Source organism: Oryctolagus cuniculus, chromosome 10, assembly GCF_051225735.1.
Source record: "Oryctolagus cuniculus isolate XC-2025 breed Fujian yellow rabbit chromosome 10, ASM5122573v1, whole genome shotgun sequence".
Classification (NCBI taxonomy): domain Eukaryota; kingdom Metazoa; phylum Chordata; class Mammalia; order Lagomorpha; family Leporidae; genus Oryctolagus; species Oryctolagus cuniculus.
The window spans coordinates 30864768-30878231 of NC_142876.1; the positions used below are offsets into that span (position 1 = coordinate 30864768).

Consider the following 13464-nt stretch of genomic DNA (forward strand, 5'->3'; position numbering starts at 1 on the left):
TTGAAATCTGTTGAGACTATCTGGTAATCATTTATAATTTTTGTTTGTGCCTATCGAATTTTTTTTTTTTTTAAGGATTTATTTGTTTGAGTCTGAATTACAGAGGAGGGAGGGATAAGAGATCTCCCATCCACTGGTTCATTCCCCAGATGGCTGCAAAGGCCTGGTCCTGGAACCAGGAACTCCATCTGGGTCTCACACATAGGTGGAACAGGAGCCCAAACACTTGGACCAATTTCTGCTGCTTTTCCCAAGACATTATCAGGGAGCTGGATCAGAAGTGGAGTTGCTGAGAATTTTTATTTTTCCATTGTTGGTGTAAAGTTTTGTATAAGACTTTTGGGCTTGTTAATGATGTTCAGATCTTACATCTTTATTCTTTAATAAGTGGAAGTCGGGCGTGGATGTTCATCTTTTATGAATTTTTTTTGTTCATTTGTATTTCTATGGACTTTTTAAACTTTTTAAAATTGTTATTGGTTCACAAAGTTCGAATTTATTTTATATTTATGACTAACTTATTCTGTATAGTGAGTTTATATCTAGGAATGCTTTTTGTACTAGTATTAAATACTACCGTTTGATATTAAAGAAGCTGGATTACCTAATCTTCAGTTTGCCCCTACACCTACAATTTTGTGTTCTTTTAGTTTTTTTTTTTATCTCTTGTGAATATCATGCTGTTGAATTACATTTTTAAAAAATCTGCTGTGATAGTCTTCATCTTTTACATTTTTTTTTAAAGATTTATTTATTTATTTGCAAGGCAGAACTACAGAGAGGCAGAGAGAGGCAGAGAGAAAGGGAGGGAGGGAGGGAGGTCTTCCATCCACTGATTCACTCCCCAAATGTCCGCAGTGGCTACAGCTGTGCCGATCCAAAGCTAGGAGCATCTTCTGGGTCTCCTACATGGGTGCAGGGGCCCAAGGACTTGGGCCATCCTCTGCAGCTTTCCCAGGTGCATTAGCAAGGAGCTGGATCAGAAGTAGAGCAGTCAGGACTCAAACTGGCACCCATATGGGATGCCAGCGCTGCAGCCAGTGGCTTCACTTGCTCTGCCACAGCCCCTGTCTTTTACATTTTAAGTTTGTTTGTTTATTTGAGTAGTAGATCTGGTGACTGGATGTGATGTAGGCTGGGCCAGAACCAGGAGCCAAGAACACAATGAAGGTCTCTTGAGGGTGACTGGAACCCAATTACCTGAGCCATCACTGCTGCCTCCCAGGATTTGCATTGGCAGAAAGGGAGAGCCAGGAGCCAGAGCTGATGTAGGTGCATGTGTCTAATCACTGAACACCTGCTATCCTAAATTAAACTTTTAATGAAAATAGTCGTCAATTCATCTACAGTTGTTTAAAAAAAATAGAAACTTCTTAAGTATTCTTTATCTGGTTATCCCTATAGTAATATCTTGTAAGACTATAGGAAAATATCACAGACAAAATGACGTTGACAGAGTAAAGATGCAGACTATATTTTACTATGAAGATTCCTCATGGTGTCATTTTGTAGCCAAATTCACCTCCCCCATCCAACTCCTAACCCAAATCTCTTGGACCCACTGATTTTTTATTTCTATGATTTTTATTATTCAAGAATGTTAGCATAAAGAGAATCATATCATGTAACCATTTGGATTTGACCTTTTACATGCATCATAATTCTCTGAAAATTCATCCGGTTTGCTACGTGTTGAAATAGTTCATTTGTTTTTTTTTGCTGAGTAGTATTCCAAGGTTTTGACTTACTAGTTTGTGTAACTATTCACCTGTTGAAGGATATCTGGGTTGTTTACAGTTTTTCACTATTATGAATAAAAGTATTATAAAGATTGGTTGTACAGGCTTTTTGTGAACCTAAGTTTTCATTTCTGTCCAGGAGTACAATCGCTGGTTATATGGTTGTTGTGTGTATAGTTTTTAAGAACTTGCTAAACTGTTTTCCAGAGTGGCTGTGCCCTATTACATCCCTACCAGCAATGTATGGAGTGATCCAGTTTCTCTGCGTCCTCGCCAGCATTTGGTGTTATCACTGTTTTTCATTTTAGCCATTCTGGTAGGTATCTAGTGATGTCTTTTGTGAGGTTTTCATTTGTATTTCCCTAACAGCTACTGGTGCTTAATACTGTATTTTCATGTGTTCTTTTGGCATCTGTATATTCCTGTTGGTTTTTTCATGCCTTTTGTCTTTTTTCTAATTGAATTTTTTTTCCTGTTGATGTTTAAGAGTTCTAGATATATTCTGGAAACTAGTCTATTGTCAGATGAGTAGTTTGCACATATTTTCTCCGAGCCTGTTCATTGTTCATCCTTTTTAAAAATAAGTCTTTCGTAGATCACAGGTTTTAATTTTGATTAAGTCCAGTATATCATTTTTCTTTTTATGGATCTTGCTTGTAGTGTTGAATCTGAGAACTCTCTGCCTAGGCCTAGGCCCTGAAGATTACCTTTTTTTTGTTTGTTTTATTTTTACATTTAAGTCTGTGATACATTTGGAGTTAATTTTTGTGTAAGGTGTGAGATGTAGGTGGAAGTTCACTTTTTTGGCCTATTGCTTGAGCATAATTTGTTACAAGGCTTTCTTCCATCGAGTTACTTTTATACTTTTGTTCAAGTTGTTTTGAATGTATTTGTATAGGTCTATTTCTGAAATTCCTATTATGTTCCATTGATCTATGTGTCTGTGCTACCACACAGTCTTGATTACAGTAGCTAAGTTGTGAATTGGGATAAAATGGATTCCTTTACCTTTATTTTTTAAGATTTATTTTATTTATTTGAAAGAGTTACAGAGAGAGGTAGAGCCAGAGACAGGTCTTCCATCCACTGGTTCTCTCCCCAAATGACCACGATGGCCAGAGATGAGCCGAAACCAGGAGCTTCTTTGGGTGTCCCACGAGGGTGCGGGGGCCCAAAGACTTGGGCCATCTTCTGCTGCTTTCCCAGGCCATAGCGGAGAGTAAGATCAGAAGTGGAGTAGCTGGGATAAGAACTGACGCCCATATGGGATGCTGGCACTGGAGGCTGCAGCTTTACCCGCTACACCACAGCACTGGCCCCACCTCTGTTCTTTTGAAAATTTGTTTTAGCTCTTGTTCCTTTACCTTTCCATATACATTTTGGAATAATCTCATAACTATAAAAAGTCTTGCTGAGGATTATGTAAAATCTTTATATTTGGAGAAAATTGACATCTTGGCTATGTTGAGTCTTCTGATCTGTGACGAGTCCATTTACTTAGATGTTCTTAGTCCTGCCCATGTTTGTTAGATCTTTATGTATGTATTTTAATTTTGGGGGGAGTGATTATAAATGATGTTGTGTTTAACTGGTTTCCACATGTTCACTTTAGTATATAAAGATGTAATGATGTCATGTTTTGTGTGTTGTTTTTGTGTACTGTGATTTTGCTGAACTCGGCAGTTCTAGGTTTTTTTTGTAGATTTGTTGGGATTTTCTGTGCAGAAATAGTGCCATCTATAAACACAGATGGCTCTTCTTTCTAACCTGTTATGCCTTTTACTTCCTTTTTTTTCATTCTTCCAGCTAGAACTCTTAGCATTAAGAGGAGGCATCCTTGCTGCATTCTTGATATTGGGGGAAGAAAGGTATTCTATATCTTTCACCATGAATAGTTAGCTTTACATTTTTTTAAGGATTTATTTATTTGAAAGGCAGAGTGACAGAGGAGGAGAGACAGAGGGATCTTCTATCCACTGGTTTGCTCCATAAATAGCTGTAATAGCCAGGTCTGGCAAGGCTAGAAAATCCATTCTGATCTCCCACATGGGTGGCAGGGCCCAAGTTTTGGGCCAATTTCTGCCTTCTCTGGCACATTAACAGGAAGCTACATCAGAAGTGAGCATCCTGGAACCAGCTCTGTGGCATAGCAGCAGGTAATGCCGTTACCTGCAGGGCCGGCATCCCATGGGCGCTGATTTGAGTCCTGGCTGCTCCGCTTCTGATCTAGCTATCTGCTGTGGCCTGAGAAAGCAGTAAAAGATGTCCCAAGTCCTTGGTCTCATGCACCCATGTGAGAGACCTGAAGAAGCTCATGGCTTCAGATCGGCTCAGCTCCATTGCAGCCGTTTGGGGAGTGAACTAGCTGAAGGAAGAGCACTCTCTGGCTCTCTTTTTCTGCCTTTCTCTAACTCTGCCTTTCAAGTAAATAAATAAATCTTAAAAAAAAAAAAAAAAAAAAAAAAAAAAAACAACCACCACCTTGAGCTGGCACTCTATGGAATGCCACCCTCAAACAGAGGCTTAACCTGTTCTTCCACAACTCCGGCCCCAGCTTTACATTTTCTTGTACTTGTTGTGCTGTTTATCGAGTTGAGGAAGCTCTTCTCTATTCCAATTTTTCTAAGTATTTTTTAGTCATGAGTAGATGTTGAATATGCCAAATGGTTTTTCTGTGTTAATTGGCTTGATTGCGTAATTTTTCTTGTTTAGTTATTAATATGGTATGTTGCATTGATTTAAACATTGAACCATTCTTGCATTTTTGAACTAAACCCCATTTGGTCATGGTGTATAATTCTTTTATATATTGCTAAATTATATTTAATAATTATATATCATGAGAGGTATTGTAGTTTTATTTTGTACTGTCTTGTTTAGGTATCACAGTAATACTAGGTTCATAAAATGATTAGGAAATATTCTCTCCTGTTTTCTGGAAGAAATTGTAAGAATTGGTGTTCAATCTTTTTTAAATGTTTGGCAGAATTCTCCAGTAAAATCATCTGCATCTAGGAATTTCTCTTTTGGGAGTCAAGAAATTGGGAATTACATTCCTTAATAGTTAGAAGGCTGTTCAGATTATCTGTTTAATATTGAGTGAGTTTTGGTTTATTAAGGAATTGACAATTTCATCTAAATTCCGAATTTATGTGTGTAAAGTTTTCTTAGTATTGTGTTGAGGGCACTTCAAAATGTTTGTGGAAAAAAATGAAATTAAAAGATAGATTTAGGCAGCCAGCTCTGAAGCATAGCAGGTAGAGCCGCTGGCAGCCCATATGGGCACCTATTCTAGTCCCAGCTGCTCCACTTCCAATCCAGCTCCCTCTAATGGCCTGGGAAAGCAGCGGAAAGTGGCCCAAGTGTTTGGGAGATCTGAAAGAAGCTCCTGGCTCTTAGCTTTGGATCATCTCAGCTCCTGGCATTGTGGCCATTTGGGGAGTGACCCATTGGATGGAAGATCTCTCTTTTTCTCTCTCTCTCTCTCTAACTCTGTCTTTCAAATAAATAAATCATTTTTTAAAAAGATAAATTTATTTCATTGCAAAGTTTTTTTTTAATCTACACAGTTTTCTCATGTGCTTTTTTTTTTTTCATAAACTTTCTGAGGACCCCCTCATGCACGGATCCTGAGATTTTTATCCCTAATCTACACAGTTTTCTCATGTGCTTTTTTTTCATAAACTTTCTGAGGACCCCCTCATGCACGGATCCCGAGATATTTTTATCCCTAAATAAACTTACCTTTTAATTATGCTTTTCCACAAACTTTTTGAAGTACTCTTGTATTATCTTTCTGATGTCTGCAATGTAATGATGTAGCCTAATCTTATTCTTTAATGGAGAGTTGATTTCATTTTTCTTTTGAGGGGTTTTAATATATTTGCATTTCTTTTCAACTTTTCATTTAATTTTGTGCTACCTTGCTTTTTTGTGCTTTCTCTTTCTTTCCTTCAGTAGGCTGTTTTCTTCCCTATTTCTCATTTTTTTTTCCACTAGACTAATTGTGAAATTTACACTTTTACTCTTTCACAGACTTGTTAATTGTCTTGAAATTTCTTTTGAAATTGCCATCTTTTTCTTTCTTGCCCATAGAACATTTTAAACTGTTGACCAGATTAACAATTATATGTCATTGTTGCCCAGCATTTTCATTGCTTCACAGACTTGATGTCATTATACATTAAATGTTTGTTTAGGCTGAACTCCTCCCTAGGTTTATCATTTTCCTGGCTGCTCATTCTGGTGTCTTCATACTCACTCCTGTAGCTTGCTCTGGTCAGCAGGGGTGGCACTTTACTTTTCATCCAATGTGCTGGACCTGTTTTCCTTAGGACTTTTACATTTGCTGTGTCCTATGCCTTGGAATGCTTTCTCCAGGTGCTTGCTTACTCCTTCAGGTAATTACCCAGTTAGTTTTTCAGTGAGACCTTCCTCCTTTCAAATTACAAATCCTGGGGCAGGCATTTGGCCTAGTAACCTCTGTCTTTTTTTTTTTTTTTTTTTTTTTTAAGGTTTATTTTTTTGAAAGGTAGAGTTACAGAGAGGCAGCAGCAGAGAGAGAGCGAGAGAGATCTTCCATCTGCTGGTTCATTCTCCAAATGGCCTCAAGTCCAGAGCCAGGAGCTTTTCTTCCAGTCTCCCACACGGGTGCAGGGGCCCAAGGACTTGGGCCATCTTCTACTGCTTTCCCAGGCCATAGCAGAGAGCTGGATCAAAAGTGGAGCAGCCGGGACTTGAACCGGCAACTATATTGGATGCCAGCACTGCAGGTGGTGGCTTTATCCAGTGTGCCACAGCACCGTCCTGTGAAAATATTTTTAAATTATTATTTTCGTCTACTTGAAAGGCAGAATGATGGCAGGGAGGTGAGGAAATGAGAGAATGCAAGCAAGCTGTCTTCCGTCTGCTGGTTCACTGTACAGGTGCTCCCAAAAACCAGGGCTGGCCAGACTGAAATTCTGTCCCTGTTTTCCACATGGGTGGCAGGTGCCAAACATCAAGTATTGCCTCCTAAGGTAGATTGGAAGCAGGTAGTTGCTGGGACTCAAACTGGCATTTTGATATTGGATGCAAGTGTCCTAAGCTGCAGCTTAAAGGGAGAAGTTAATTGCTGATGGTCTGATTTTTTTCAGTGAATTCTCTTACATTTTCAATAATGAGGTCTGTCATCTATATAAATAGTAAATGTTGCTTTAAACAACTGTATTATCTGGAGTATTTGGAATAATGTTGACTAACAAAATTTAGTGTGCATTTTATTGGCCTTGACCTTATGATCTTTCATCTTTAGTATATTTGCTTTTTTTTTTTTATTAAAGATTTTATTTATTTGAGAGAGTTACAGACAGTGAGAGGGAGAGAGAGAAAGTTCTACCATCTCTGGTTCACTCCCCAAATGGCTGCAACGGCTGGAGCTGCACCGATCCGAAGCCAGGAGCTTCCTCCAGGTCTCCCACGTAGGTGCAGGGGCCCAAGGACTTGGGCCATCTTCCACTGCTTTCCCAGGCCATAGCAGAGAGCTGGATGGGAAGAGGAGCAGCTGGGACTAGAATCAGTGCCCATTTGGGATGCCGGCACCGCAGGTGGAGGATTAACCCACGGTGCCACGGTGCTGGCCCCTGCATTTGCTTTTGAATTCTGATAATGCCATTTATCCTGTTAATAGCTTGCTTCTGTTCCTGTTTATTAAGAGGTTTCACCAGGAATGAAAGAATTTTAGCAAATGTTCTTCAAGCATTTATTCAGATAATCATGGCTTTTCTCCTTGAATCAATGCATTTTTTAGCTTTATAAATTTTTATATTTGTGAGCTGTTCTTTAAAATCTTCTGAAGGGGTCATTATGAATAAATGTACAAAAAGAACATAAAGAATATTCTTTTTGACACTCAAAGTGTTTCATCTTTGCCCCCAGGAACTTCTTGTATGATGAAATGTTCTAGGCTCATCTAGCATATTTTCTACTCCAGACCTGCATGTCTGCCTTTCCCCTGAGGACCCTGGGTTCCTTTTATGGGAAATGTTATTTAAACCACAACCTCTCCTCCCCTCTCCCTTCAAAGAGTTCTTTAAAAATTTAATTAAATCTAGAACACTTTCAGCTTTACAGAAAATGTTTGGAAGATAGTACAGAGTAGTCTCCACGTATCTTATACCCAATTTCTTCTATATAAATAGACTTTTAATTTAATTGTGGAAACATTAGATTTGCAAAAATTTATGTATTCCCCACCTATTTCTACCAAATTACCAGAAAGAAAATCCCATGTATTACAAAATTTTATATATGAATTTTCAGTGCTCTGTAGCTTTAGAGGTAGAGATCTTAACCAAGTCATTTACTAAGTAAGCCAGTCTTATATTCCTGGATTAAACTGTATTGAGGACTTTTATGCCTATACTCACAGGAAACATGTGTTAATACTGATTTATAAATTGTATTAGATGAAGACTCCTTGTGGCCTGTCTTGGGAAATGAGGAAGAATAGGTGGTATATCAGACTGTTCATCAGACTTGCTAAAAATTTATGATGTGGATCCCCTACTGAAATTTTCAAACTGCAAATTCACTTTTTTTCAAGTTTTTTTTTTTTAAATTTATTTTTTCAATGTTTTCTAACATGTACTTGAATCTTGTTTTCTTGAGCAGTTTAGGGAACAAAATTCCACCTTTTCTTTCAAGGTTTGGTAGAATTTGCTCATGGGGCAAATTGTTTTACATGGGGATGGGGTAAAGATGTACCTCTTCTTGGATCATGGAGTAATTGTTTTTCTAGGAAATCTTTTGTGTCTATATTTTTAAGGTACTAGGATATAGTTGCGTGTGCTGTTCTCTTAGCTTAAAGATATTTGCTTCCTGTTTGTGGTCTTTGAAGTTCTCTCATTTTTAAGATGGATTTGTTTACTTTCCCATTTGTGAGTCTGACTTTACAGGCTGTATTTTGCTTTCTAATCAGTCTGTTGGTTTTTCTTTTATTTTCTTTTACCCTTTCATTCTCCCCCTCTTCTTTTTTGGTCTGTCTTGCTATGTTAGTCTTTTGTCTCTTTGAATTGATTACTGTATTTTAAATAGTTTCAATATTAGAAGCATTTAGGGAGATACCTGCTCAGCCTTTAGTTTGTTTTATAGACTTTGAATTATATTTTCTCTGTTTCTTTTAATGGTTGGCTTTCAGTTTTGATGTCGTTAACTCTGGAAATTACAGTAGTCAATGCATTTTTAATTTTTAAGATTTAAAAAATGTTTATTTATTTGAAAGGCAGAGTTAGAACTGTCTTCCATTTGCTGGTTTACTCCCCAGATGGCTGCAACAGCCAGGGCTGGGCCGAAGCCAGGAGCTGGGAGTTTAATTTGGGTCCACCATGAGGGTGTGGAGGCTCAATCAATGCTTTGCTAGGTGCGTTATCAGGGAGCTGGATCAGAAGTAGAGCAGCCGGGACTCCAGCTGGTCCCCTTGTGGGATGCTGGTGTCACAGGCAGCAGCTTAACTTGTTACACCACAGTGTCAGCCCCAATCATTGCATTTTAGGAAAGAGATCCATTTAAGGTTCTTCAAATCAAAGGGGATTTAATTATAGGCAATACATGTTTTCACCCGGAACTTGGGCTTCCTGTCATCTCTGAAACAGGTAGTAGGTAGAAATTAGTGTATCATTCTTGTAACATAGTTTCTCTATGACATTCATTTGATCAGTCTTTTAAGGTATTGGTTATGCTAATCTGGGGGTTTTTCTTTGTTCCTTTTCATAAACAAAATGTAGTTTATTAAAGTATTGCAGCTGGGACAGGAAGCATTAATAATGTTATTTGTCAGTTTCTCAAAGCAGCTTCCCAGCTTCTGCCCCTGTATTATATCCTAGCAGATGGGGATCTATAGAGTTTATATTGACCCTTACCGCTAATTGGAGCATCGTCAGATTTTGAACGGATTTTGCAGTTTTCACATCAGGGTTAAGAGTTGAAGAGCAGTCTCAGGAAAATATTTTTATGCATTGATGATTACATGTAGTTATCACATTTTACCTGTTTGATGAATGTTTTGTAAATGTTGCACCTTCAGCTTATTTGATCTTACATGTAATATTTAAATTACATAATGTTCCAGCTTTAAAAACTTTTATACTTGTGTGTTTACTTAAACTTGATAAAAGAAACAGGTTGACTTAAAGTCTTAGTCTCAATTTATGTTCACTCTTCTTTAGGATTTGGATTGTTTATATATTATGTTAAAATTGAATTGTGGCCACATATTTCTGTGTGGAGAAATCCCTCTGTGTAGAGCACATTGTAATCACAGCAGACATATTGGAAGGCAGTCTTGGGGAGGCAGTAAGGTAGGGGAGAAACACTGCATTAAAAAAAAATTAGGCTAAAGATATAGAGATGTCAGAGGTTGGTGAAGAAGCAGCTGAAATCCATTTTGGTAGTATTTATAGCAGGCTGACCCTGAGGGCTCTGATACCTTCCTCACCATACCGGCTCACTGGCAAAAGGACTCAAAACTGATTTTCAGACTAAATTAAAAAAAAAAAAAAAAAAGTAGGTACTGGTTTAAGAAGAAATGAGATCCAGTAAGATTTGTCAGAAGCATGTGTTAATACAATTTTATTTCTTGAGCTTCCTAGAGAGTTTTTCTTTTAAATTTATTTTATTTATTTGATTCACTCCCCAAATGGCCATAATGGCCAGAGATGAGCTAATCAGGAGCCAGGAGCTGCTTCTGGGTCTCCCACGTGGGTTCAAGGGCCCAAGGACTTGGGCCATCTTCCACTGCTTTCCCAGGCCATAGCAGAGAGCTGGATTGGAAGTGGTGCAGCCAGGACTTGAACTGGCACCCATATGGGATGCTGGCGCTGAAGGCTGGGGCTTTTAACCACCTGCTGTGCCACAGTGCCGGCCCCCCTAGAGATTCTTGACAGTAAATGCTAAATAAAAACAGTGTGTGGTGTGTGTTTGTGTGTGTTTGGTTTTGTTACTGTTTGTAAGCAGAAATTGATGACTAGAAGGTTACAGTGGCTTTCTCAGGGTCTTAAGTCTCGGTACCAGGGTGAAACTACTGATTGCTGGCCTGAAGTTTTCCGCAGGGCCCCTTTGACTCCCAAAACCATTATCTTTGACTCTCTGGGAGTTACTTATCTTTGCAGTATTTTGCAATAGGTTGTCCCACCTATTGTTCATCATCCTGTGATTCCACATTCATAGTTCTAAGACCTTATCCCTTTCTTCCTTTTTATTGGTATATAGTAGTTCATTCTTATTGGAGGGAGATAGGTTCCAAAATCCCCAAATGCCTAATGAAATGAAGTACTGAACACTGTATGAGGGACCTTTAAAAAGTTCATGGGAAATTTGTATTTTAATTGCAGTTTTCCACAAACTTTTTGAAACTCCTTTGTTTTACTGTATTTTTTCCTATGTATATATATATCTCTGAAAGGTTAATTTATAAATTAAGCAAGAGATAAATGAAAATAAAATAGGAAAGTTGTCACCATATACTAATAAAAAGTTATTCTAATGTATTTCTTAAAATACCTTATTTTACTGTCAATTTTAGCAATCTCAGATATGATATTTTTTTTTTCCCTTAGTAGGTCAAGAACATCCATCTTTTCATTTAAGGAAAATACTGTATGCCTTCTGTTTGGCATATCTGAATTTCTGGTATCTCTGGACTAGTGCTTAAGACCATTATTAAGTCAAATAAGGATTACTTGGACACAAGCACTGTGATACTGTGCTACTCAGGGACTGATGCGTGGGTAGTGTATACAGTGTGGATACACTGAACAAAGGAGTGATTTACATCTTTGGTCCAACAGAGCTGGACAGCACAAGAAGTATTCTGCCCAGAGCAGTGTGCAATTTAAAGCTTATGAATTATTTCTGATATTTCTGGACTATCACTGATGGCAAGTAGCTGAAACAAAACAAAATCAGATTAAGGAGTGGATAGTGTATTTACAACAGCTTATAGAGCTAGTTGCATTAGCACTCTTTGCCAAGCAATGATTCCACTGGGGATATGTGATATGAGACCTTCCAGAAATTCCTTCTTTTTTTTTTTTTGGTGAAGATTTATTTTATTTATTTGAAAGAGTTTCAGAGAGAGGTAGAGGGAGAGAATGTGAGAAAGAGGTCTTTCATTCGCTGGTTCACTCCCTAAATTGCCACAACGGCCAGAGTTGAGCCAATCTTTTTTAAATATTTTTTTATTTGTTTATTTGACAGGTAGAGTTACAGACAGTGAGAGAGACAGAGAGAAGGGTCTTCCTTCTGTTGGTTCACTCTCCAAATGGCTGCAATGGCTGGAGCTACACTGATTCGAAGCCAGGAGCCACTTGCTTCCTCCTGGTCTCCAATGCAGGTGCAGGGGCCCAAGGACTTGGGCCATCCTCCTCTGCCTTCCCGGGCCACAGCAGAGAGCTGGACTGGAAGAGGAGCAGCGGGGACTAGAACCCGGTGCCTGTATGGGATGCCGGCGCAGCAGGCGGAGGATTAACCTAGCGTGCCACAGCGCCGGCCCCAGCTTGAACCAGTCTTAAGCCTGGAGCCAGGAGCTTCTTCAGGGTCTCCCACATGGGTGCAGGGGCCCAAGGAGTTGGGCCATCCTCCACTGCTTTCCCAGGTGCATTAGCAGAGAGCTGGATCAGAAGTGGAGCAGCCAGGACTCAAACTGGCACCCATGTGCAGGCTGAAGCTTTAACCCACTGAGCCAGCCCCCAGCTTTATTGAGGTATAATTGATATTTATATATATTCAAGATAACAGTGTGATGTTTTGATATATGCATACATTGCAAATTGCTGACTACAATCAAACTAATTAATATATCCATCACTGCACATAGTTACCTGTTTTTGTGGTGAGAATATTTAGGATAAGGTACATTCTCCATATCCATGGGTTCTGCATGGATTAAAAATATTTGGGAAAACTGTTGTGTCTGTATTGAACATTTACAACTTTTTCCCTTGTCATTATTCTCCAGCCAGTGTTATAAACAATCCAGAGATGATTTAAAGTACACAGGAGACTGTGCCTAGTTTATATGCAAGTATTAAGCCATTTTATATAAAGCACTTTGAGCATCCATGGATTTTAGTAACTCAGAGGGTCCTGGAACCAGTACCCCAAGGATGCCAAGGGACATCTATATACATCATTAACCATAGTCACCATGCTATGGTCTCCAGAATCTATTTACCTCAGAAATTCCTTTTTGAAAGCCACACTTAGGGTGACTTTGTGCTGTAAAATTTGTCATTTCTGTAAGAAAGAGTCCCTTAAAATGAAGAATATCTGAAAATGTAAGCAGTGAAACAAAGTAATGAAGTTTGAGCTAATCTGGTCTTTTTAGAAGGAATCACAGGTATCTTGTGTCCATGTGAGTGCTGTTGTTGATATCCAACACTCCCTTGAAGTGTTAAGGGAATTTGTGTGAAATGCATCACATTTCTTTTCTAGCAGAGCACTTCCAAATTGAGATATATTAGTGTAGAGTACACACTGGACATTGAAGACTTAGTATGAAAAAAAAACTTATTGACACTTTTAAAAATTGTATTTTTAAATCACAAAAACTGATTGCCTGTTGAAATAAAAATATTTTTGGTGTATTAGGTTAAATAACTATTACTTTTTTTAAAAGATTTATTTATTTATTTGAAAGAGTTAGAGGCAGAGAGAGAGATCTTCCATTCACTGGTTCACTCCCCTAAAT

At 38.4% G+C, this 13464-nt stretch overlaps 1 protein-coding gene across 50 annotated transcripts in view; it reads left to right on the forward strand.

Moving 5' to 3' along the window:
- PIAS2 (protein inhibitor of activated STAT 2) overlaps window positions 1-13464 on the forward strand; it is a 108156-nt gene that overhangs the window by 19587 nt on the left and 75105 nt on the right. For 29 of the 50 annotated variants that reach the window (XR_011379338.2, XR_016214034.1, XR_016214033.1 and 26 more), the window contains one exon: window positions 1947-2055. The exons of the other annotated variants lie outside the window; for them this stretch is intronic. Coding sequence is in view for 4 of the 29 variants with exons in the window: in XM_070050211.2 (XP_069906312.2) it covers window positions 1947-2055 (109 nt within the window). In the remaining 25 variants the exon portion in view is untranslated. The remainder of the gene's footprint in view (window positions 1-1946; window positions 2056-13464) is intronic. 50 annotated transcript variants of the gene reach the window in all.